The sequence below is a fragment of the Peromyscus leucopus genome, chromosome 8b (genome assembly GCF_004664715.2).
Source record: "Peromyscus leucopus breed LL Stock chromosome 8b, UCI_PerLeu_2.1, whole genome shotgun sequence".
NCBI classification, from domain to species: Eukaryota; Metazoa; Chordata; class Mammalia; order Rodentia; family Cricetidae; genus Peromyscus; species Peromyscus leucopus.
This window is the reverse complement of record NC_051086.1, coordinates 85923257-85950897: the sequence shown is the minus strand read 5'-3', so window position 1 is coordinate 85950897 and position 27641 is coordinate 85923257. Positions and strand designations below refer to the sequence as shown.

Here is a 27641-nt window from a genome sequence, read left to right as displayed (position 1 = left end):
TGTCCCATTTCTGAGACTGGAGCATAAAAGAGTACTGCAATTGCTGTTCCATTTATAAACTCCCTCAAAACACACACACACACACACACACACACACACACACACACACACACACGCAAACATGCACTCACTTTTCAAGACCCACTTTTTTTTTTTTTTTTTAAAACAGGGTTTCTCTGTAGCCCTGGCTGTCCTTGAACTCAGAGATCCACCTCTCTCTGCTTCCCTAGTGCTGGGATTAAAGGCGAAAGCCACCACTACCTGGCAAGACCCACTATTTTGTAAGTAACTAAAGAGCACGGAAATTCGGTCCAAATTGTACATCTTTTAACCCAGCATATTTTATTCCTGGCATTCAGCAGTAGAAGGTTCCTCACTGTAACCCTGCTCAGCATGTACTTCAACAAGCCACCTTATCCCATGCAAGGCCCAGCTGAGTCCTGCTGTCCAACATTCTGATTACACAGGGAAGTTTCACAAAGGCCAGCAGCTTCACCACTGCATGAAACACCACTGACTGCTAATGCAGAGTGTGGAGTAAAAGGCAGGGTGCCAACCACGTGCTGATTCTGTGTTCTCAACTCAATCAATCTTTAGTGGTTCTTATATTAACATTACACATTTTTCCTCCTCCTCCTTTCTCCCCTTCCTTGTTTTTGAGATAGGGTCAAGCTATGTATCTGAGGCTACCTTTGAACTACAATCTTCCTGCCTCAGGCAAATTCTTGGAGCTGGAATTACAGACATGTACTATCACATCCAGTTTAATGCCTTATGTTTAAGGTAAGAAATACCTTTTCTAAAATGCTCTCTGAAATAACCTTATTTGAAAAAGTTGTCAGTGAGGAGAATCAGACTCAAGGGACTGATAAGTATTTAAATAGCCATAAAAACTAATGGAAACCTCTAACAATGGCTTACTGATTTCTGTATGTATATATCTGTGTGCATGTATGTGTGTGGACATACATGTGGAAGCCAGAGGTTGTTATGGGGTGTCTTCTGTTGCTTTCCTTTTTTTTTTAAAGACAGGTCTCACTGTGCAGCCCTGGCTGGTCTGGAACTCAGTAAGTAGAACAGGTGGGCCTCAAACTCACAGAAATCCACATACCTCTGTCTCAAAAATACTGAGGTTAGAGGTGTGTCACCACCTTATTGTTTGAGGCAAGGTCTCTCACAGAACCTGGAACTCACCTATTTAGCTAGAATGGCTAGCCATGAAATCTCATGAATCTTCCTGCCTACTTCTCCCCAGTGCTGGGATCACAGACATTCATATTCATTCTCTCTCTCTCTCTCTCTCTCTCTCTCTCTCTCTCTCTCTCTCTCTCTCATCTCTCCCCCCTCCATTCCTCCCTTCTCTCCTTCACCCTTCCCTCCCTCCATCTCTTTTCCTGGAATGTACAACTGGCCACAATCAAACTGCTTTCTGCAGTGAAAGGACTTCTTACTAGGGCTTAAATCTATTACTAGTGAACTTGTTCCAGAAGTGAAATCAAAGCAAAGGAGTTAAGAGTTCATTTTGGGGGCTGGAGAGATAGCTCAGTGGTTAAGAGCACTGGCTGCTCTTCCAGGACACAGGTTCAATTCCCAGCACCTACACGGTGGCTCACAAACTTCTGCAACTTCAGATCTGACTCCCTCCTCTGACCTCTGAGGGCACTAGGCGTGCAAATAGTACACAGATATATATGCAGGCAAAACAGCTATACACATAAAATAATTTTCTTTAAAAAAGAGTTCATTTTGGTGGGCTGAGGATATAGCCCAGTTAGTAAAATGCTTGCCTAGCATACATGAAGCCCTATGTTGGATCCATGTTACCACATAAACCAGACAGATGCATATCTATAATCCCAGCACCTGGATAGTAGAAGCCAAAGGACCAGGAATTCAAGGTTATCCTTGGTTACTGAGGGGATTTGAGGCCAAGGTACATGAGAATCTATAGCATCTAAACAAATGGAAAAAAAAAAAAAAAGAGCCCATTTTGGTTCACTAATGAATACATAGTACAGTGCTACAGGTAGGTCAGTAAAACATATAAGGTTTCCAAAGTGTTTTGTTTTACTGCCCAATTTGGAAATACAAACTCTTGACAGCAATTAGATCTGTATGTCTCTAAATGAAAAATAATTAATTTCAAGTGAATTAGAATGTGCTTAAGAATGAGAGTTTATAATTATTAGCTCTAGCAATAATGCTTAGAAGAAGGAAGGGTATTTTCCAAAGGGAGGAAAGACAAGACCTCGCATATTGATGCAGGGGGATGGACAGCATGTGGTGGATGACAAAGCAGAGGTCAATAACATGTAAGAACAAACAGGCTGGGTTATTCTTTCTTCCTTAGATGAAGTCTTGCTATGTTACGACGACGACTGGTCTTTTTAAGGAAAAAAAAGTTTTTAAGATTTATAGCTAGGTGGTGGTGGAGCATGTCTTTAACCCCAGCTTTTTGGGGGGCAGAGGTAGGTGGATTTCTGAGTCTGAGGCCAGCCTGGTCTACAGAGGGAGTTCCCAGACAGCCAGGACTACACAGAGAAACCCTGTTTTGAAAAACAAACAAACAAATTTATATTTATTTTATGTGTATGAGTATTTTGTCTGTGTGTATATCTGCACCATGTGTATGCAGAGGCCAGAAGACGATGGAGCTAACATTACAGATGGCTAACAAGTGAGCCATTTCACCAAGTCAAGTTTGTTCTTGAACTTGTAGATTCAAGCAATTCTTCATCTCAACCTCTGAGAAGTTGGGCTGATAGGTGCATGCCACTATGCCCAACTTCAGACTAGATTATTCTGCTGGATCTAACTGGTTGAAAATTACAGAATGGGGGAAGGTGGAAGAGATAACTCAATAGTTAAGAGCACTTGCTACTCTTGTAGAGGACTCAGGTTAAGTTTCTAGTATCTACATGGTAGTTAACACTCACCTGTAACTCCAGTTCTAGAGGATCCTATACCCTCTCTCTTTTGGCCTCTTCATGCACCAGGCATATGCGTGGTGTACATACATACATTCAAGCATTTACACAAACATATAAAAATAAATCTTAGCCCAACAGTGGTAGCACATGCCTTTAATCCTAGCACTTGGGAGGCAGAGGCAGGTGGATCTCTGAGTTCCAGGCCAGCCTGGTCTACAGAGCCAGTTCCAGGACAGCCAGGGCTACATAGAGAGACCCTGTCACAAAAAAACAAAATAAATAACTAAAACAAATAAATAAATCTTTTCCCTCAAAAAAATTACAGCATGGATTCACCAATTTTCTTAATTTTATTCATTCATTCATTTGTTTGTTTATTGATTGATTGATTGATTGATTGATTGATTGATTAAGGCAAGGTCTCTCTGTGTAGCCCTGGCTGTCCTAGAACTTGCTCTGTAGACCAGACTAGCCTGGAACTCAGAGATCTGCCTGCCTCTGCCCCCTGAATGCCGGGATTAAAGGTGTGCATCACCACTGCCTGGCCCAGAGTCACTGATTTTTAAAGAATATCAGAAAGACACTTTCCTGGTATGCCATCACAGAATCCAGACCTATAGCATTTAAATAAACAAACTAAATTAAACAAAACACTTGTGCAGTATGTCAATCCAGCAGCAAATTCCTCAGAGTAGTATCCTGTAACAGAGAACCTTGACAGATATTTTAAAAAACATTTGCAACTACGATTCTACTTATACAATATTACTTCCTATAAATGCAAACAAAGCCTGGCTATTGGAGATTCTGATTGTTTTATAAAAGTATTCAGGAGAATTCAATTATTTTGTCATTTGATTACATGGTAAGAGACTGCGCCCAACAAAGGCCAAAAAGCCATCAAGATTCACAACAGCAGGGCCAGGCGGTGACTCAGCAAGTAAAGGCACCTGACAACCCGAGTTTGATCTCCGGGACCCACGTGGCAGAAGAAGAGAACCAATTCCTGCAAGCTGTCCTCTGACTTCCACACACGTGCCCACACGTCATTCATACACACTCAAGTTATGATAAATAAAATACTTTTTAAAAAAGAATTCCCAGAGCCAGGAGTGCTGGCCCATGCCTTTAATCTCAGCACTAAGGAAGCAGAGGCAAGCAGGTCTCTGTGAGTTTGAGGCCAGCCTGGGCTACAGAGTGAGTTCTAGGACAGCCAGGGCTACACAGAGAAACCCTGTCTCAAACAAACAAACAAGAGAACAAACAAAAAAAGAATTCACAACAGCAGCAGAAGACAGAAATCAGTGCCTGGTAAGAGCACAAGTCCATTACATTAAAGCCCTCTCTATACCAAAGAAAGCCTACAGGACCCACAGAGGACCAAGCCTCTTGCATAGCCCAGGGAAGTGGGCTAACTTCTCAAGCAAAAGGTCTGTCTCTAAGTAAAGGCCTGCTGACATCAGAACACTAGTGTGAGACTTTTTTAGCTTCCTCATGTCTAGTTTTAAGGATTTCAGAAAAATCGTAATCGTTCCAAATTCTGTCATGCGGCACTTACCTGTGATGGTCACAATCCATCAACCATTCAGTTCCTTCTAGCCAGCCCTGATTGTTACATTTCCTGTTAGTGTGTCAGTGAAGGTAACAATGACATTTGCTTTGGATGGGAGTCAGGTGTCTTAGCTTTGGAGTAAAGGGCAAGGCCTAGCTAACTGAACATACTGTGTGGCTTCCAATGAAGCAGCTGAGAGAGTTAAACCAGCATTTGTGGCAACTTTAGGGTGTGGTGTAATTAACCACCGCCCAAGACAGTTACAACTCTTCAGTTCAGGCTATCCCTCTGCTTTACCGGATCTGATAAAAGGTACTTCCTAAGTCCACTTTATTCCTGGGCACAAAGGTGGCTGCTTTCACAATAGGTGACTGTATCCGCAACTGCTTGTAGGGCTCAAGGCTCAGTCCAAGTTGAGTCATTTGCAGTTCTGGTCTTCGGGGTCATTCCACCACACTCTGCCAGGAAACCCTCTACCACACCATACACCAGAAAATAGCCTTGTTCTTAGGGTGGCATCAAATTCCAGGAGTGGGATCAAATGCCTGAGGAGTACCAGGGAGCTAGGCCAAATCACTCACTTTATAGATACAAAACCAAAACCCAAGGTAACAGGATCAACTTAGCAGCTGAGCCTTAGAGTGCAGGTGTTGCCACTGTACTTTGTTGTCTTCACTAAAGAGAGATAACGGCAATCTAAATCTTGTAACAATTAAGAAACCTGCCAGCTTTACTTATCCTGATAGAGAGGCACCTCAATCTAGACTAACAATGAGCTGGTTAGACTACAGATTTGTAAAATGCACCAGCCTTACTTCTAAAAAGCCAAATTCCTCTCGAATATGGATACTCATGTACAGTTTAACCTATTATTAAGGAGTTCTTATGTGGAAACCCCAAAGGGAAAATAAGTCTCAATTACACAGCAAAATTTTCAGTCCTGATAATAATCTGAAACTGTCAATTTCGCTCTTTATACTTCCTTAGCGATTCCTTGGGGCAGAGGGAGTAGAAAGGGACAAGGTCAAAGAGAAAGTAGGTAGGTGCTCTAGTTAAATTTAAATTATCTACAAACAACTGTATTTATGACATAATTGCCACCTACACTTGCCAGATGTTGCCAAACATTATGATAAAGTTAAACAGCATGAAATACTCTGGTTCAGACACCTGGCCAGACCCCAGAAGAATCCCCAGGTCTGAAATACACTGGCAGGTTATCTACCTTTACCAACTAAGTCCACAATACCACTTTTTCCAGTTTGGATTGATTTAATCACATGACTCCATATAACACAGATCAAAGGCAGAGCTGCTTATGCTACTGAGATATGTAATGTTTGAGATGAAAGGTCCAACACATCACCTCCCAACCCTCTCATTGCACAGGAAAAGAAATCAAGGCCCACAGAGGGGAAGTGACCTAAGGCAGCACAGACAGTTAACCACAGACACAGGGTGGGATCAAGGCTCCCCTCCCAGTCTGCTCTTTTGCCCGCTGCCCCAAACTATAATTTTACTACTTTAAATCATAGTTCTCTAAGAGCCATAAGTCTAAATTATTTCAGGCCTGAAATTCCACTTAGAACCCTGTTGGGATAGATGAGGATCAGCATTCTGCTTTGATATAAGGGTTAGATCTTTCTAAGGAGACTAAAATGTAATTTACAAAATCTCTCAAGTTACATACTATACCATACAACATAGCAAATTAGACGGGGTGGTGGGGTGGTGGTGGGGTGTCTTTTTTTTTTTTTTTTTTAAAGTATATGTGAGTTTGCCTGCATGTATGTCTGTGCTTGGTACCTAGGGAGGCCAGAAGATGGCACTGAATCCCCTGAAACTGTAGTAATGGATGATTGTTAGCCATCATGTGAGTGCTGAGAACTGAACCTGGGTCCTCTGGAAGAGCAGCCAAGTGCTCTTACTCACTAGCCATCTCTCTAGTCCCAAAGGTGAGGTCTTTTAAAAAATGTTCTAGATGAAAATTCCTGAGATTCTACTATCCATATAAGTTGGTGAGAATAATATTAAAAAAAGTCATAGCCTTGATCATCATAAAAAATTTCCTACAGCACACATACAAATCCAATCCAGACCTTTTCCTAATTAAAAAAATTATGTTTTAAATGACATTAAAATTTATATACTTAAAAAGTGTACAACATATTTTGATAAACATTATAGGATGGATAATCTAATTATAATTAACAAATCCACTGCTTGACATTTCATCTTGTGTGCATGTGGTAAGAACGTTTAATATCTAGTCTCTTAACAATTTTCAAGGACAGGCAAGATGGCTCAGCAGGTAAAGGCACTTGCTGCCAAGCCTGACAACCTGAGATCAATCTCATGAATCTACATGACGGTAAAAGAGAATCCATAACTGTCCTCTGACCTTCACATGCATGAATAGGTATGAACACACATATAATTAATTATTTAGAAATGTAATAAAGAACAGGAGTTAAAAACAATCAAGAACGGGGCTGGAGAGATGGCTCAGAGGTTAAGAGCACTGACTGTTCTTCCAGAGGTCCTGAGTTCATGAGTTCAATTCCCAGCAACCACATGGTGGCTTACAACCATCTGTAATGAGATCTAGTGCCCTCTTCTGGCTTGCAGGAATATATGCAAGCAGAACACTGTAAACATAATAAAATAAATAAATATTTTAAAAAAAAATCAAGAACACAAAATAGTTACTACCTGTAACCACCATGTTATAAGTAGGCTTCCTCAACAGTCCAGTTCTGATGATCTAAAAAGGGTCTCTGTCATGAGATGCTGAGGATACAGCCACTGCTCACTGCTTTGATGAAAACAGTTACTCCTTTAGTGTACATAAGGAAACACACATTACTGACTAGTCTGAGACAACTTACTTCAACAGCAGGAATCATTTTAACCAGCCATAAATTGATGGGCCTCCCAAAGCAAGTTATGACTGTTTCCCTAGAAGGAATAAGATGCTCACACAAAAGGAAGATATCAAACACTGACATTTCTTGTGGAAAAGTGTCTTACTGGCTGGCTGTGATGGCATATGCCTGTAATCTCAGCACTTGGAAACTAAAGGTAGGAGACGGGGAATTCAAATCCAGCTTTGGCAACATAGTGAGTTTGAGGCAGCCTGGCTCAAAGACTTGTCTCCAGGTAGGGGAGCACAGTGGAGATAGTTCAGTGGGTAAAGTGCCTGCTGCACAAGCATGAGGACCTGAGTTCAGATCCCCAACACCCAGGTAAAAGCCAGGTATATAGAAAGCAGAGGCAGGTGCATCCTGAGGGCTCACTGCCCAGCCAATCTAGCCAAAGCAGTGAGTTCTAGGTTCAGTGAGAGACCCTGTTTCAAACAATATGCTGGAGAACAATAAAGGAAGACACTTGGTGTTGACGTACATGCACAGGCAAGTGTGCATACACAGATGAGCACACACACAAATATACACGCCCCCCACACACATACTATACCATCAGATTCCCTAATTTCAACATAGGTTTTTCACATATTTAGACAAAGATAGGTAAGCACAAAAACTGCTTGGAAGACTATGTTGGAACAATCACATCTACAGACATGTGGCTTTTAAATGAAGAAATTAAAGAATAAAGCCAGAGGAACCATTTGGTATGGATCACCACTGCCTTCTCTAGCTTATCAAGTGGTGGGCAGGAAACAGAAGCAGGAAGGAGTACCCACAGGGAGACAGCAAGTCTCTAAGTTCAAAAAGAAGTCTTTCTAGATACCAAGGAGCAAAATCTGCCCCTGAAGAAGGAAAATGGCTGTCCAAGACAGGGATGGAGGTGGAATACACTTTTCACATTTTCCTGCACAGGCCCAATTTCCTCAGAATCTCTCTTGCTAAGGTCACCATCCTGGGCAGGCTCTGTGTACTCTGGAGGCCATCCAGCCTTATTGCCAACTTCTCTGGGTCCTTGGGCATCTGCACAGCGAGGCAAGGACACTGAGCTTCCACGCTGTGTTTTGCTTTTCTCCCTCTTGAAAACCGAGAAATACCAACACCTCTCTAAACTTAACTACATATGGAGTTTGAGACCAGCCTGGGATACACCTGAGATTTCTGTCTCAAAAATTAATTTGATTCATTAAGTAGTAAAAAATAGAGAATTTCAAAGCAAGAGTTATGTAAATGTAATGAAGAACACTTAACAAAGGATACTGATGGTAGCCAAGGATATCATCAGAAAGCAAATAAAACTCAAAAACCTGATTATCCACTCTGTCTTAAACATGGTTACTCCCGTCTCTCATGGACAGACAGCGACAGCACAATAGACGGCACTGCCAAAGAGAAGCTGGAAGGAGGAAGGGAAGAGGAGATGTGTTTACTTTGTGATGTCTGAGGAAGAGTTTAAGTCCTAAAGGTTCTCACCAGACGTCAGTCTCAATTTACACCCCAGGTTTGCACTTCAACCATCTAGAAATATCTTATACGATACACTGTTTTCTTTCTTTCTTTCTTTCTTTCTTTCTTTCTTTCTTTCTTTCTTTCTTTCTTTCTTTCCTTCTTTCTTCCTCTCTCTCTCTCTCTCTCTCTCTCTCTCTCTCTCTCTCTCTCTCTCTCTCTCTTTCCTTCTCCTTCTCCTGGTTTAATTTTTTTTTTTCAAGACAGAGTTTCTCTATGTAGCCCTGGCTGTCCTGGAACTTGCTCTGTAGACCAGGCTGGCCTCTAATGCAGAGACCAACCTGCTTCTGCCTCTTCTGCCTGCTTCTGAGTGCTGAGATTAAAGGTGTACTCCACTATGCCCAGTCACTATCACCATTTTCTGATGATGCTGAACAATTCAACAAATATCTGTTAGTACAATGTAGTGCCTAGCCATTGTGCTATGGTTGTTAAAAGGCCAGATTCTGGAGCCAGACCACCAGTGGGCAACCTGTGCCTCAGTAGTCTCATCCATAAAATACAGACAAATAATAAAACTCTGAAGCACTTAAGGAAATTTAAATGAATGAATAAATAAATATACATACATTAGTGATTTAAAATTTTAAATGAGTGTACACACACACACACACACACACACACACACGTTAGAGTCATGAGAATCTAATCATAATTTAAAAAAATAAAGGTTGGACACAGTAGCACACACCTGTCATCTGTAATCCCACAACTCAGGAGCAAAGAGGTAAGAATTAGAAGCTCAAAGTTATCCTCTGCTACATAGGTAGTTCAAGTCTAACTTAGACCTTAGACTTAAATCTACTTAAGACTCTGTCTTAAAAAAAAAAAAAAAGGAGGGGCTAGCAAAATGGCTCAGAGGGTAGAGATGCTCACTACTAGGCCTGGTGACCCAAGTTCCATCCTGGAACTTATATAGTGTTAGGAGAGAACCAACTCACAAGTCATCCTCTGACCTACACACACACACACACACACACACACACACACTAAAAACAAACTAATAATAACAAAACACAATAATAACACAATACCAACCATTACAAAAGAGATCTGACCCCTGCCTTCACAGAGTCTAGGATCCACTAAAGAGTCAGAGCAGTCATCCTCACAAACAGAAAGCAACAAGCTGCTGTAAGCACTACGAAAGACAGAAAGAGCTGCAGAAGTGTGATAGATGATCTTGTCTTTTGATGGGATGGGTTGGGCTTCAAGGGTGGAGATTTTGTGTCAAAAGTTTTCTTGAGTTAATATCCTCAGGAAGGAAAGGAAGAATAACCTAGGTAGTGGACAAAGCCTGTGAAGAGGCTAGGAGACTGAAGATAATTTGCTGTGTTTAATGACCTCTAGGACCAGTGTGGCTGGAGAGAGAAAGCAGACAGGGAAGAGGAACAGGTAGGGCTAGGGAAGAGAGCAGAAGCTGGAGCATGAGCTTACAGAGTGGGCCATGAAGGCCAGAATTGACTTGGCATGTCTAGTTCATTATTTATCTACGGATGCCACCACAGAAGCAGCAGGCCATATGCTGCTATAACAGCAAAACAGACCTGGAAGGAAAACCCCACTCCTGAATGCTGAAGCAGTCCACACATCAAACACAGATTATCTGTGGACAGATAGTGGAGGTCTTTCCTCGTGTTTTAACTTATACTAACACTACATTAACGTTGCATAGCTGATTTATAGCTGACTATGGGGGCAACATAGCAAAACTTCATGGGAAAGCTTAAAGAGGCCTTCTGGTAAACCCCAACTCAAGGTCTGCTTTCTAAAACCTCAGGTCTAAGAGTCTTCTCTGACCAGCCATGTCACATGTGATCAGAATGACGATTATGCCTATTCTTCTCTTTCAAATCATCCAATCTGTCTCCAGGGTACCTGCACCCATTCTAGGGTAACTTATACTACAATACAGAGGAATCTAGAACCCTATACACCAAGATAAGTCACTGAATCATGACTTCCATTACTCAAGGAGGTTGGCAAGGACTTGTAGGATTTATCAATCTCTTCCAGGCACTCCCTGACTCACTCAGCTTCCTGTTGGCTGGCTCTTTAGTTTCTCTTACTTGCTAGTTCACTTATTTCAACCCCACTCTCAGACCTTACCCTTGTTTTTATCCTACACATGTACAGAAAGAGGCTCGCTATGTAGAACCCCCAAAGCTTATAAAACTCCTGCCTTCCAGGAGCTGAGCACCTAGCAGAGGACTCATGTAAGACAATGAAAAAGCATGTTCCACAATGGTGCCTCCTGACAGCTGACTTGGCAACATCACCAACCCCTGCTCAGAGCAATTCCTATCTTCAGAGCCCCTCTACCTTCCTAGGCCAGGTCCTCACACTCCTGTGCCTAGCTTGTGTTCCAAAACTTGTGAAGAGCCCTCTCAAAATCAAAACTCAAAAAACCAAAGCTGAGACAGGCAGATCTCTGTGAGTTTGATGCCAGCTTGTTCTACACAGTAGTTCTAGGCCAGCCAAGATATGTACATAGTCAGACCTATCTTATAAACAAAAAACAAAACAAAACACCAAGGTTTGGGGACAGCCCCCCCCCACAGTCTGGCATATGCTTAATAACTTTTGGGGGGTGATTGAAAGAAGAAGGTGACGTGGGATGCACCGTGAGTTCTAGGCAGGGCTCTGGACAGGGCTTTTCCAATTCTCCAGGTATCAGCTTTTGGTTCTTTTTGTTGTTTTTGTTTTTGTTTTTTGAGATAGAGTTTTTCTGTGTAACAGTCCCAGCTGCTCTGGAACTCACTCTGTAGACCAGGCTGGCCTTGAACTCACAGAGATTCACCTGCTGCTGCCTCCCAAGTGCTAGGATTAAAGTTGTGAGCCACTACGGCCCAGCTTCAGCTTCTGGTTCTCTTGGGAAAGAAGAGTGGGCTGGATGTGAGCACCCATGACTTAGGAGGATTTCACCTCTCCTTGGGCTTTGCTGTCGTCCTTCTAACCCCAGCCCATCAAGTCATGTCCAAAATCCACAGAGAGGCCATAGAGATCTTGATGCCTTTCAACACAGTCATTCCTAATCCTGACCTGCCACACCCTGGTGTCTCCACTTATCTCAAAATATTGCAACATTGGATATTAGTAATTATCTGATTCACTTCAAGGTTTAGGGTAGGGAAAGAAATACCAAAGAATTTTTTAAAAGCTAAAACAAATAATAAAATAAAAAGAAAATGCTGTAGGGACCAGAAGGCTGATTTCTAGCTATAAGCACAAGCTATAGACTCTTAAAGCATCCACCATGTAAACCTAAAGGGAGAACTCTCCTCCTCTCCAACCACATATCAGATAAGGGACTGAGCTTTACCACGCACTAAGAACTCTAGAGATTTCCAAGTACTCAGCCCTCAGAGCAGGAATAGGGCTGGTCTTAGAAGAAACTGTGGTTTGATTCTCTGTTAGTTAAGCAGCAAAACTATAGATAAACGTCTTAGTCACTCTGTGCAAGGTAACTGTTTTCTTCTTTTAAACCCAGACCATGACAACTGGAAAAAGACCTCCAACAGAATTATGGGAAGACTGCTGGGCTAAGCCGAGCAGACAGCACCTCTGAGGTGAGAGACTCTTCAAGTCTGGGTCTACAACACGTGTATAGTATTTTAACTTCTTTGGTGATGTTACGGATGCTACTATAATGGGAAGAAATCTTAATTTTGGTTAATGTAAAACACACACACATCATGCACATTTGGAAACAGAGTCATCACAAAAATCAAGAAATTGCTGGGGAAGTTCCATATTTTAAAGTTTTTCTCCTTACCATTAAAAGCCAACAACAGGAGCTCTTATATTTGCTCAGGATTTTCAAACGTATCTGAAAATAGTTGCCAGCATTCTCCGGAAGATGAGCTGAGGAACAAACTGGGTACAGACCTGTGTGCTGACCCTACCTACACTAAGTGATATGACGCTTACCAGAGTGCTTTGCAAGGAGCAGTGCTCAGGAAAGGTCCTGAGTTTCCAGAGTCTTCCAGGACCACTGAGGCTTATTTCATGGAAACACACCCACTGACTCACCAGGTCCCTACTCTCCTGCTCTGTTCTACATGCTCCTCTTATTGACAAACAAAACCAAGCCCATCTTTAAACATTTATTTAGTGTGTATAAGTGTGTGTCTGTGCATGAATACATGGAGGTCAGTTTTTGAGGAAAGGTCAGCTTTCAGGAGTTGGTGTTCTCCTTCTAACATGGTGGTTCCAGGGAGCCAACTCAGGTAGTCAGGATTGGTAGCAAGCTAATATTCACTGAGACATCTTGCTGACCCATAAAAAAAAAATAGAACAGGCCGGGCGGTGGTGGTGCACCCCTTTAGTCCCAGCACTCGGGAGGCAGAGCCAGGTGGATCTCTGTGAGTTCAAGGCCAGCCTGGTCTACAGAGTGATTTCCAAGACAGTCAAGGCTACACAGAAAAACCCTGTCTCAAAAAACCAAAATCAAACAAATAGTTGTATGTACTTATGTATACCAATATGTGTTTTGGGGTTTTTTGTTGTTGTTGTTTGTTTTTTCAAGACAGGGTTTCTCCGTGTAGTTTTGGTGCCTGTCCCGGATCTCACTCTGTAGACCAAGCTGGCCTCGAACTCACAGAGATCCACCTGGCTCTGCCTCCCAAGTGCTGGGATCAAAGGCATGCGCCACTGCCGACCGGCTCCCAGTATGTTTTTTTAAGACTCATACAATATGCCACAATCAAGTCAGAGTAATTGGCATATCCATCATCTCATGTATCATTCTGAATGTTAGAGACATTCAAAATCTGGGGCTGGAGATGGCTCAGCAGTTAAGAGCACTGGCTGCTCTTACAGAGGACACACGTTGCATTCCCAGGATTCACACAGTGGGTCACAGCTGCCTGAAACTCCTGTTCCAGGGACCTGATGCTCTCTTCTGACCTCTACAAGGACCAGGTATACACAAGGCAAACAGACAACATGCAGGCAAAACATACATACAATAAAAGTAAAGATATAAATTTTTAAAAAGAAACATTCAAAATCCTTTCCAACTATTTCAAAATCTTTAATAAATTATCACTAACTACATTCTATTGTGCTACCAAACTCATTCTAGTTCCCTAGCTATATATTTTAAAAATACATTTATTTACCTACTTATTTGGGAAGAGGGGCATGTGCCAGGGCACACTGTGGAGGTCAGAGGATAATGTGGAGTAGCAAGTTCTCTCCTTCCACCATATGGGTTCTGGGGATAAAATTTAGGTCATTAGGCTTGGTAGCCAATGCCTTTACCTAGTAAGCCATCTCACCAGTAACTAACTATATTTTAATTACCTGCCCTCTCTATCTTCTTCACCTATTCCCCTGCCAGCCTCTGGTACTTTCCCCCCCTGAGATGGGGTCTTAAACTATGTAGCTCAGATTGTCAGTTTTCCTGTTTTAGCCTCCCAAGTTCTGGGATTATAGGCATGTGTCACCATGCCTGGTTGGGAACCACTATTCTACTCTCTGTTTCTATGAGATCAATTTCTTTAGCTTACACATGTGACTAAGAACATATGGCATTTGTCTTTCTATGTCTGGCTTACTTCACTTAACATTATGTCCTCCAGTTCCATCCATGTTACCACAAGTGACAGGATTTCATTCTTTTTCATGACCAGATAACATTCTTTCTTTTTTAAAAAGTACTTTATTTACTTATTTGTTTGTTTATTTATGAATATTTTGCCTGTATGTACATCTGTTTGCCACGTGTGCCTGGTGCCTGTGGAGGTCAGAAAAGTGCATCAGATCCCCTGGAACTAGAGTTACAGATGGTTGTGAGACACCATGTGGATGCTGGGAATTGAACCTTGGTTCTCTCCATCCCCAACTGGATAACATTCTACTGTGTATACACACCACATTTTCTTTATCTGCACATCTGCACTACAGATGAACACCTAGACCGATTCCCAACCATGGCTATTGTGAGTAGTGGCTCACTAACCATGGACACAGCATGATGCACTTGGTGCACTGATTTCTGGGAAAGCACATGCTTCACTCTTGTACTTTAAAGGTCCAACTTACTCCCTTCAGAAACACCTTTTGTCCACTTCCCTAAGTTACTTCATTCTTGCTCTGAAGTTCCTGCTTGCATTCTTTAATATCACAACGATGTTTCACTTGTCAGGGTTTGGGGAGGGAACCTGGAAAGCTAGGTTGTTTTAATTCCCAAGTCTCTTAATAAACAAAGAAAGCAAAAATAAGTGTTGGGTACCTTCTTTTTTTTTAAATTTTTTAAATTTATATATATATATATATATATTATTTTACAATACCATTCAGTTATACATATCAGCCATGGGTTCCCCTATTCCCTCCCCTCCCACCCCTCCCTTTAACCCCAGCCTACCCCCATTCCCACCTCCTCCAGGACAAGTCCTCCCCCGAGGACTGCGATCAACCTGGTAGACTCAGTCCAGGCAGGTGTGTTGGGTACCTTCTAATAAATATCTATAGGGGACTGAAGAGATGGCTCAGCAGTTAAGAGCACTGGTTGCTCTTCCAGAGGACCCAGATTCAGTTCCCAGCATCCATACGATGGCTCACAACTGTCTGTAACTCCAGTTCCAGGGACTTAACACCCTCATACAGACAAACACGTAGGCAAAACACCAACACACATGAAATAAAAATAAATTATTTTAAAAACTATTATTAAAAAATCTGTATAGACTTCTTGCAGGTCAGTTAAGTATATCTGAATATAAGGCCAGCTATCAGGTAATGCTAATAATAGCAATTTCAACAGTTTGTGCTCAAAAAATAAGTATCTATGGTTCTTATGTTACCCTGCTTTTTAAAAGTAACAAAAGAAAATGCTGACTAGCTAGTGAGCTAGCTCTACCAGTAATGCACTTGCCATGCATTTGATCCCTAGCATCATGTAAAAAGCCAAGGACTATGGTGCACACTTATCATGCCAACTCTGGGGAATCAGAGCAGGCAGATCCCTGAGGCTACCTGACCAGCCAGCCTGGCCTAATTAATAAGCTCCAAGTCCGAGTGAAAGACCCTGTCTCAAAAAATTAAATTAGGGGCTAGAGAAAAGGCTTAGTGGATAAGATTCCTTACTGCTCTTGCAGAAGACCCTAGTTTGTGCCCAGCATCCACAGGACAGCTCACAACCATCTGTAACTCCAGTTCCAGGAGATGAAATGCCTCTTCTGTTTTCGTTGGTTTGTTTTCCTTTTGGGGTTTTTTGAGACAAGGTTTCTCTGTGTAACAGCCCTGGCTGTCCTGGAACTCAATCTGTAGACCAGGCTGGCCTTGAACTCACAGTGATCTGCCTGCCTCTGCCTCCTGAGTGCTGGGATTAAAGGCATGTGCTACCACCGCCCGGCCAAACACCTCTTCTGACCTCTGTAGACTCCTGCACACATATAGTACACATACATACATTCAGGCACACACACACACACACTTATATATATATATATATATATATATATATATATATATACAAATAAAATTAGATAAATGAATTTAAATCAAATTAACAAACAAAAACAAAAAACCAACCTGAGGAATAACCCCCAGGTTTACCAGAGGCTGGATGACCTTTGGCATCCATATGCACTGTCATTCACTTGAACATGCCACACAAATACACACAAAGTTGAACAATGAAACATAGTAGAAAAAAACAGTACTTGGTTCTCTATTATTTCTAGTTCTGCCACTCACTAGCACAATCTATCATTCCCAACTTCTCCATAAATGAGCTGGCAGCGTCGCTGGTCTGGGGTGCTCTGTGACATCACTGGAACATGTAACTGCACTTAGTCTGTCAAAATCAAGACCAGGAAGGCACAGGGATTACCTAAAGACTGCTACCTGGGATTTAAGACTCTCTTTTTTTTTTTTTTTAATTTTTCAAGACAGGGTTTCCCTGTGTAATAGTCTAGCTGTCCTGGAACTCTCTCTGTAGACCAGACTGGCCTTGAACTCACAGAGATCTACCTGCCTCTGCCTCCCAAGTGCTGAGATTAAAGATGTGCACCACCACCGGCCGGCTTAAGACATTTTTTTTTTAAAGATGCCAGGCTGTGTGCCCAGAGATTTTTGACTTCCTTCATCTGGGCTAGTAGCTGGGAATGCAGCTTTAAAAGCTTCCCTGGTGATTTCAGATGATTAATTTGAGCCCAGGCTAGGAAGCATTGCTGCAACTAACACATCCTTGGTGCAGCTGTGGCCTTCTGTGCAGATGTTTCTCTCACTCCGGCAAGGCCCCTCAGGAGTCACAGGCCATTAATTTTAAGAAATATGATTTACCTTAGTCAACAAGCTCCTCTGGCTCGGCCAGAGATCACTGGCAACATCAGGTTCTGGGGATCTGACAGCACTGCTTGTTCAGAAATGTAGGAAGAAATTCAGTTTCCATGACAAACACTCCAGAGACATGGACAAACAAGTGTCCCCTCATCTGAGATGGGGGAGGGGAGATGATCCACTAAAGAACAATGTGGTTTTGAATTATAATTATAAATTAGTCTGCTAACTAAGAAAATCATGCTGAATACATGGAGACAATCCTGGATCAAGGGTCCTTTTTTAAAGAGTGAAACCTCACACTGAGTGAAGAATGAAATGGACCTGGACTGATCCCCACCATTAACCTGACAGGGTTTGGCAATGGAAAAAATGAACCTCACTGCTAACACGAGAAGCTTATGAAGAAGATGCCACATTCTTAGGTTGTGCCTAAGCAAATGTTCTGAAAGGCCCTTTAATTGAGTAAAGATATACATTATCATTGAAATCCTTTTAAAGATTATAGACTACTGGGCGGTGGTGGTGGTGGTGGTGGTGGTACACACCTTTAATTCCAGCACTCAGGAGGCAGAGGCAGGCAGATGTCTGTGAGTTCAATGCCAGCCTGGTCTACAGAGTGAGTTTTAGGACAGCCAGAGCTGTTACACAGAGGAATCCTGTGTCAAAAAACCAAAATCATATATATATATATATATATATATATATATATATGTCAAAGAGGCATCTTTCCCCACCTTAACTCTTGAAATCCACAAGCCATTTGCTTGAAGTTAAAATTGCCCCTTCCTTGCTTCTGCTGGGGCCATACCAATCGGGAAAGCCTGTGCTGCCATCAGGCCGTGGTGATGCCTGGGCTCAAGCTGCTGGTGAGGGCTTGTCTAGGTCTGTGTTCCTGCTGTAGCTGGGGTCTGTGATGATGGCCATGGCCCACGTTGCCACAGGGGATAATAGGAACCATGCGTGTTGAAATCGGTCCCTCATTGGCCCTGCCCCTTGCTGGACACTGCAGCAGAAGAGCTCCCCCCCCCCCATCCAATACATCTGAAAGATATGGCCTCACCCCTCACCATGGGAGTGGGAGAGCTGGCCTCAATGGCACGGGCCTAGGAGAGTTGGCTCTGCCCCTTACCTCTAGGGGACTGTCCCAGTGGCTTGGACTGATCAGCTCAGCCTACCACCCAGACCCACATCCTGGGCCTTGGGTTGGCCCACCCTAACATCAACCCCACCTGTGACCTGCTGGAGTGTGCGAAGGAAATGGTCCTGTGTAACAATAACTGCAAGACCTCCATGACTTGAGACAATAGCAGGATATCCAAGAGGAGTTTTGGTGAGGGTTCAGTGATGATGGTGTGCCAGAGGCCTTGATCCAGACCAATGACTCATTGCAATGGACATTTTTTCAGGTGTAGCTGATTGGACAAAGGGGTATATTGCTTGACACACTGCAGCTCCCAATGCCACTAGGATGAATGAAGAGATGTTGGAAAGATAAGAGGAGGTGAGTGGGACTGAGGTACATGATGTGAAATTCCCAAAGAATCAATAAAGAATTATGTTTAAAAAACAATAAAAAATAAAATTGCCCCTTGTGCTGGGCAGTGACGGCACAGCCTGCAATGGTGGCCCACACCTTTAATCCAGTAGTCCAATCACTCGGGAGGCAGAGGCAGATGGATCTCCGAGTTCAAGGCCAGTCTGGTCTACAGAGGGAGTTCCAGGCAGCCAGTGATACACAAAGAAACCTTGTCTCAGATAGATAGTTAGATAGATAGATAGATAGATAGATAGATAGATAGATAGATAGATAGATAGATATGTACGTAGGTAGGTAGGTAGGTAGGTAGGTAGGTAGGCAGGCAGACAGACAGACAGACAGCCCCCTGCTTTATTGTTCTTAATGAACATGAAAGGGAAATTCAGTCAGTACTTGCTAAGTACCTATACTATAGCAGGTTTGGGTAACACAGCATGCAAAATTCCATGGAGGGGAAAAAAAAAAAAAGCAAGGCAGGATTGTCTCTCTGGCTCTAGCACAAATCTATCAGCAACAAGAAGTCACACCCACAACCCAGAGCACCTTCCTGTCCCCCAGCCCCTATTACACTCTCCTTCTAGGTTCACCTAGGCTCATTTGAGTCCCTCTGTGGTCCAAGGGTCACTGCCACGGTCAGGTCCTCACTCTTTCCTGTCACTGTAGGCCCACTTCCCTGGTGCTAAAACTAGGGCCTCTGAAGAGACAGCTCCATCTCGTCAGGGTTTCTGGTGAAGACTTTGGCAGATTTGGTAATAAGGACTTAGTTAAGGGCTTCTAAGACACAAGTTTTCAGTTTTGCTATTTCAGACATATTACCAGGCGAGAAGTTACTGAAAAACACGCACCTGCTAGGATATTATTAGCCCTCAAAGAAATGAGTTTGAACTGCAGATCTGGCTTTGTGGCCTCTTGATCCTAACCCTCTAGAGCTGGGTCAGGCCACTAAAAACGGCCTGTCTCCTGACAGAGCTTCTCAGATGAAGACAGTGTCTCTAGCTTAAGCTGAAGCTCCACACTACAACACAGGGTATGAATGTGGGAGGAATATCCACCATCTAAGGAAGCATCTTCCAGTTTAGCAGCAAGCCTACCAGATGGTCCTTCTCCAAACCCAGAGCCTCAGGTTAACTAGGAGAACTGTTCTGATGAGTTCTAACATAAGCCCCAGGACCACAAAATTGCAAAGGGTCGGGAGACAGCTCTCCAGAGAAAAGCAAGAGGACCCGGGTCCAAAGTTCTTCTTGCCATTCACATATAACCTAGGACAGGTCACCAGATCTCTCTGGCCCCGGCTTCCTAATCTGTTTTCCTAGAGGGTAAGGATTTCAACCTGAGAGGGAAGGATCACAGCTGGAAGGGAGTGGGGGTGGTGGCATATGTCTAAACTTCACTCTCCAAGTCTTGACTGTGTTCTCTCTGTCACTGAAAGACCAGCACTGTACTCCTGATGGATTGGATCAGATGGCTGAGATTGAATGGAGCTGTCTACACTGTTCCCAGAGCTACCAGAAGTCTATACAGTTATCCATACATGCTACTACAGCTCAAAACATTTCTAGAACTTTATGGAAACTCCTTTCAAAAACTGTACTCTTGTATCCCCTAAGTGGTAGAAAGTCTTGATGATCTGAGGGTGGGTTTCATTTCAATAAACAAGTAAAAAATCTAATCCAAGTGTTTGCAATAAACTGTGATCAAACTAAGTAATAACAGTTGTGGTCAAAACTGCAGTGTGACTCATGTAGAAGTTATATTCAGTAAAGACCAGAGGAACTAGAAACTGTTTTAAGTTATGTAAGAATAACTGGCTTAAGAGTAAATATATGTATTTTTAAAAAGATTCCTTTTTGTTTTAGGGTTATTGAAAAGTTATTTGGGTAGAACACGGTGGCCTACATCTGTTATCCCAGCTAGAAAGGCAGAGGCAAAGGATCACACAAACTAGATTAGGCCAGCCTAATCTACACTTGGAGATCATGTCTCAAAAACAAAACAAAAAAAAAATGTTTACAAGTTATTTTGGTGCTGGGCATAGCAGCACGTCTTTAATCCCAGCACCCAGGAGGCAGAGGCAAGGGAATCTTTGTGAGTTCAAGGCCAGCCTGGTCTACTTAGTGAGTTCCAGGGCAGCCAGAGCTATACAGAGACCCTGTCTTCAAAAAAGTTATTTTGTTTTAAAGTTACTTAATAATAAATAATTAAACTACATGATTGAAAAGTTATAAATGATATAACCAAAATGCTAAAAGGGGGGGGGCAGATTTGTATAACATATAAGTTGATCCTGTTGAAGTAATTATTTTGAAAGAGACACATTCGCCGGGCGGTGGTGGCGCACGCCTTTAATCCCAGCACTCGGGAGGCAGAGGCAGGCGGATCTCTGTGAGTTCGAGGCCAGCCTGGGCTACCAAGTGAGCTCCAGGAAAGGCGCAAAACTACGCAGAGAAACCCTGTCTTGAAAAACCAAAAAAAAAAAAAATAAAAAAAATAAAAAAAATAAAAAAATAAAAAAATAAAAAAAAGAAAGAGACACATTCTTTTGGATAAATAGGTTCAGGTATGTTCGTAGGGAAAGGAAAATAAAGCAAAATAAAACCAAAACCAAACCAAACAACCCAAAGTAATAACTTTATTGTCCGTTGGCACTTCAATCTCCCTAAGAAAACAGCTCCATGGACCACGCCATGAAAAGAACTGGAGCCTCCAGAAGGACAACTGATGCATTCATTACCTCTTGATTTGTGGACAGTCTTCAGGCAAAACTTTAAATGGCCTCCTAACCAAATACAAAGACTCTTATCTGCAGGAGACAGGCTACCATCAAAACTAAAGTCACAGGATTACTCTGAGGAATTGCAGAGCACTCGTGGGGGCTGCATCTGCTAGAAAGCTGATCTGAAACCACTGTGGAGCAGAGGAAGCTGCAAAGGCGCTATTTAAAAGGCTAGCATAAAGCATCTTCTCAGCAACGCTTAGTTATATAGGGGTCATCGAGACTGCCAAGGTTATTTTCATCCTGAAAACATAAGCTGAACATTTTTCATTCAACTTAAAGAAAACAGCTTACTCTAAAATGGCTGTCTTATCAATCTAAAGTTCGTTTTATGCTTTAAAACACATCCAATAGTTGGAGAGATGGCTCAGTAGCTAAGAGCACTGGCTGCTCTTCCAGAAGACCTGGGTTTGATTCCCTGCACTCACATGGCAGCTCACAACTGTCTGTAACTCTAGTTCCAGGAAGATCTAATACGGTCTATTGTAGGCATAAGGCACATATGTGGTACATAGACATATATGCAGGTAAAATATGTATACATGTAAAATAAAAATAATAAAATCAACAAAACAAACATCCAATGGTGATTGAGGTTCAGAAGAGAACTGTAAATCTACACATACAATCACAAATTTCAGTGCTAGGAACTATTCTCAGCAAATAATTAAGCAACTACGATACATGCAAGAGTTTAGCAACGAGGTGGTTCATCACATTATTCATTATTTATAATAATCAAAATTAAAAACACTCTCATTATCTAAATGGTCAAATTAAGATACATCCATTCAGAAATACTATGTAGACAGTAAGATGTTATAGAATTAAATTTACTGATAAGAAATATCTCTTGTGTTTCAGTCTGAGGAAGAAAAACGTTATCTATGTAAATTTGTGCACAGAAAAAATGTCCAAAAGAATATCAAGATATTAGATGAACCACCAGGGAAATGCATATCAAAACCACAATGAATTAATTACCACTCATACCCACTAGAAAACTGTAAGAAAAGACAGTAAGTGCCCCCATGTACATTGCAGGTGAGAATATAAACTAGTGAGGCTGATTTCAGAAAAATCTGGCCATTCATCAAAGATTAAATATGCAGTTATCACATGATCCAGCAATTCTACACAAGAAAAACTAGCACCTAAGTGTTCTTAGCGACATCCATAGCAGGCCAAAAGTAAAAGTAACCCACATGACCATCCCCACTGCTAGGATGTGGTGTGTCTACAAATGAAAATATTACTCTGCAGCTGAAAGGAATGAAGTACTGTTATGTTCTATATAAGTGAAAAACCAAAATGATGGATCAAAGAAGCTAGTTATAAGACACAAGAATTACATGATTCCATTCGTATGAAATGTGCAAAACGAGCAAATGTATTGAGATAGAAAGCCGGTTAGTATTGCCAGAGGACAGGAGGTTGAGGTGGGAAGAGGGAGTAACAGCTAATGAGTATGAGTTTCTTTTAGTGACAAAGAAAATGTAAAATTACTTGTGGAAATGGTTGTACAATTCTATCAATACACTAAAAACTACAGTATTAGACTTTTTAATGAGTGAGCTACTGAAAATGTTAATGGAGGTGATGTTTGATTTGTAGTGATTATACAGGGGTTTTAATTTCATCTCGTTCTGTTTAATGCAGGCTTATCTACCCTTTCTACCCTTTCTTCAGTAAAGATGATTATTTTAAGGTTTTTTTTTTTTTTTTAAATTTGCCATGTTATCATACAGAAAATAGCACACTGGTGTATATTCACACCCCTGAATAAAGGGCAATATCCCTTTCCTTATAAGACTGGGAAAATGAAAACAACCCCACAAGTCCAGCAAGGCATCTGCTAGGCAACCATGGCTCACTGCTCTTCCAACCCAGTCAACCAGGACCCTGTTCCCCAACCTGTGAATGGACACAAACGCTTGAATACTTTTTACATGGATAATGGTTAAAATTTTAATACGAAATACAAGTAATGGCCTTATGATTATTTGTTTTTACTTTCTCCTTAATTAAAGGAGATAAGAAAGAGTGCACTTAACCGCCTATCTCGGTAACATGTCACTCTGAGGCAGGCAAGTCTGTGGAATATGGTAAAGCTAAAGCCACAGCACAATCTTGCGCATCCGGAAGACATAGCCAACCAACACCCTTGTTATTCACCGAGTATGATTCACATCCCTATATTTTAAGTCAGCATCACTCTCTAATCATCCTGTTAGGTGACAGGCTCCAAATTATCTGAAAAATAATATGAACTGAATCCATTAAAATGACATTAGGTGTTTCTCTTCTGTATCATTTCTATGGAGGAAATATTTGATTATAAAACACACAACATATTAAAATTATAGATGATTTTAGATTTCAAAAGCAAGAGAATTTCAATGAAAATTAAATAGACATTCAATAGTTCTTCAACCTGAAAATGGTGTAGAAAACCTGCAGTAAGCAAGTAACTATCTCTCCTAGGTTCATGAAGGTGGAACTATGCCACCAGACAGCATGAAGAAACCTTTATGTGTCTCACCGATTCCTAGTCAGGATCATGCTCTATCTTTGAACTTAAAAAAATTACTTATTTTTACTATAGACATGTATATAAATGTTTGCCAACATGTATGTATATGTGAACTACACACATGCCTGATGCCTGCAGAGGTTAGAAGAGGATGTTGAATTCCATAAAACTGGAATTACAGACTGTCCTTAGCCTCCATGTAGGTGCTAGGAATCAAACCCATGTCGTCTGTAAGAGCAGTAAATTCTCTTTTTCTTTCTTTTTTAAAATAATTTATTTTTATTTTTATGTACATTGGTGTTTGCCTGCATGTATGTCTGTCTGTGTGAGGGTGTTGGAGCCTCTGGAACTGGAGTTACAGTTATGAGCTGCCATATGGGTGCTGGGAATTGAACCTGGGTCCTCTGGAAGAGCAGCCAGTGCTCTTAACCACAGTTGTGAGCCATCTCTCCAGCCCGTAAATGTTCTTTCTTTAGAGAAAGTCTCACATACAGTTTCTCTACTGTTCTGAAACACTATCTTGCTAAAGAAAGCTGAGTGGGCAGCTGAATTAATGAAACATACATGTGCGCACAACTACAGTTTAAGTTCACGATCAACTATCCTGATAACATCGGCAATGAAACATCTACTCATAGCCACAGAATAAACAGCTCCATGTCTCCTCCTAGGGTAATTCATGCAGGTGATGGCCATCACAGGAAATGATAAACAAGGCCATTTCTGGTTGAGATTTCTCTCTCAGAGGCACACTGTCTTTCTTACACATATGGTCCTTGGTTCTCAAACTTTTTTTTTCTTAACCCCCATCAAACCAAATACTGACTAAATAAACTTAATGTATCTTAGCTGAGCTAATATTTTTGGTCTCACATGGTGCCAATCTTTTGGATATAATTGAGTGAAGTGGCACCCATGTAAAATTAGCCAACATTAGATATAAGATAAAGGTCTAGGAAGAAAGGGAAAACTCTAGAATGTGACTAAGCACATTCTGGATTGGCAAAGACAGCCTCCAGGACTTACTAATAAGGATGTTACTGCATTTTGGATCTTGTAGCCTAGCCTCTCAACCAATAATGAGTCAGTGTCTGGCTCAGGAAAAAACACACAATGCTGAAAGAAAATCACAGCATTGCCTCCAATGTACCAGCTACTTCATCAATCAAAACAAAACACCACATACACACACACAAATCCCTGCCAAGGCATAGTACTACACCTAAAATGATGCAGAGTAAAAGGCACTCTGGGTAGGGAGATAAAGAGAACACACATTCACTATCACGTGCAAGGCACCTTCCTTCCCAAGCACTAGCTGCCCCCATTTCACACATCAGGAAACGAAGTCACTAAAAAGAAAAATAACTTGCCTGAGGATACAGCTAGCAAGTTATCAGTTAGAACTCAGGTCTGTCTGACTTAACAGCTGCTGTATTCTGCCCTAAGTCATTGCTGCCTACTGTAAGGACAAATTCTGCTCTAACTTCAAAATTTAAAATTCTAATTCTTGGGGCTGGAGAGATGGCTCAGAGGTTAAGAGCACCGACTGCTCTTCCAGAGGTCCTGAGTTCAATTCCCAGCAACCACATGGTGGCTCACAGCCATCTGTAATGAGATCTGGTTCCCTCTTCCGTATACATAGTAAATAAATAAATCTTTAAAAAAAAAATTCTAATTCTTATAATGTTTGGAGTTGAAATCTTTAATTAGAAGAAAATTCTGAAAGTGAAATTCTGACCTTTCATCTTAAAAAGTTACAGTAAAGCCATCTTTGGTAAGGGTCTAGAATCTTTTCCATGACAAGTTTGGATTTCTAGGCACAACTTGAAAATACTGACATGCACTAAAACTAAAGCTAAATAGCTATTTTTGGCTCCTTACCCTATGTTGCTGGATGACAAAAACACTAGAATCTAGTGAAGGAAGACTCAATGCAAAGCTGTGGGGAAGGAAACCATATACACCTCGGCTGTGAAAATATGAAATGATCGATTTCCACATCAAACATTCAGTAGTTGTGTTCATACTCTCTGTTTGTGAGCAGATACCAGGCAGCAATCAATCAACCCAAGGTGAAGTGTTCAAGTTCAAAACCTGGTTCTAGTTGTGAAAAGTAGATCTTTTCTTTTTAATTAGGAGTGAAAAAACAAAACAAAACAACCCCCCCCCCCAAAACACCTTAGGTCTGTCATTACGAAAATGCATATAAATTTTCCTTTGGGGTAAAAAAAAACCTTAAATTTGAAAAAGTCCACCTTCTTTAACACTTCAGTAGTTTCTAAATTCTAATTTCTTGTTACTCCGGGAGCACAATTATTTACCTACAAGGCCTAAGAGTTCAAAGAGTTCCCAGAGTTAACAAGGCGGCTGGCCCGCGGGTCTCCACACATCAGTCCTCCACTAGGACACCTGGTACATGATAAGCCCTATTAAAGGGAACACGGTACCTTCAAAGAGGTCATTAAACAGGACCAGTACAAATGTGCCATGCCTACATCCTGAACAGTGCGTTTTTCTTTTTTAAAAAATATTAAGCCCTCAGTTCTTCCAACTAGAAGGTGAAAATAACCATGTCCGCCCACAAAATGTCCTCTTTAGTCAAAGTGTCCAAACCCTAAATGGATAAAGAGTCAAATAAATATAAACCGGGACCATTCTTCTTCTCCAGAAAACAAGATGAGACGTTTCTGACGGCCCCACACGTGAGACAGCTTTAAGTTTTAAAGTGACTTCAACTCTGGCCCACTCATCGGGTCTTTAAAAGGGTCCAATGCCCACAACTTACTAGCAAACCAAAGTACTAGCAGGAAGCCCCCTGCCTCCGAATACAAAGAAACCTTCGGGGCAGGTAAGCAGAACCCAGCACTGGGTAAAAGACGCCGTACCCAATTCCCAGCTGCATTCGTTTCGCAAAGTCGCATTTTTAAAAACTTTCGAGCAAAGATTCCCAACTCCAGTCTCCACCCGCTTCGCCCGGCTTCGGGTGTCCTTCCGCGGCCACCGCGGCCGGCCGAGCCGGCGCCCACCTGTGGAGACGGCCCGGCAGGTGGGCAGCGCGCCCGGGGCTCGGGCCTTCGGGAGACAGCTCCGATCGCGCGCGTCCCGGGCCCTGGAGCCGCTGCCCGCCTGGGCCGCGCTGGCCTCGGGAGGAGGACGCTCGTGATTGACCGCCAAGCCTCCCGCGGCCGCCTCAGCGGCGGCGCCCGGCCTCCCGCCGCTGCCGCTGCCGCTGCCGCCGCCTCGGCCCGGCCCGGCTCGGACGCCAGCCACGGCGGCCGCGCCACTCTCCTCCGGCCACCAGCCCGCCCGTCCCCGCGCCGCACTCCCCCGGTCACTCACCCCGGGGCCGGGCGGCGGTAGCAGCAGCGCCAGCAGGAGCAACAGCCACCGGGCCGGCATGGCGGGGACGCGGCCCTGGCTCCGGGCTCCACCGGCCGATACTGGGGACGGAGTGGACAGAGGGCTGGGCGGGGGTGCCGCGACGACAGCGCGGCACCGGCGGAGGAGCGGTAGACACGGAGCTGACTGGGCGGCGGCGACACCCCCATTCCCGGCCCTATAAGTGCCTTGTGCCGCGGCTTCTTCCGG

General features: G+C 42.5%; 1 protein-coding gene across 1 annotated transcript in view; it reads right to left on the bottom strand.

Moving 5' to 3' along the window:
- Positions 1 to 27641, bottom strand: part of Ern1 (endoplasmic reticulum to nucleus signaling 1) — a 102962-nt gene extending 75321 nt beyond the window's left edge. The window contains exon 1 of the mRNA XM_028865193.2: positions 27393 to 27641. Coding sequence (XP_028721026.1) covers positions 27393 to 27452 — 60 coding nt within the window. The 5' untranslated portion in view covers positions 27453 to 27641. The remainder of the gene's footprint in view (positions 1 to 27392) is intronic.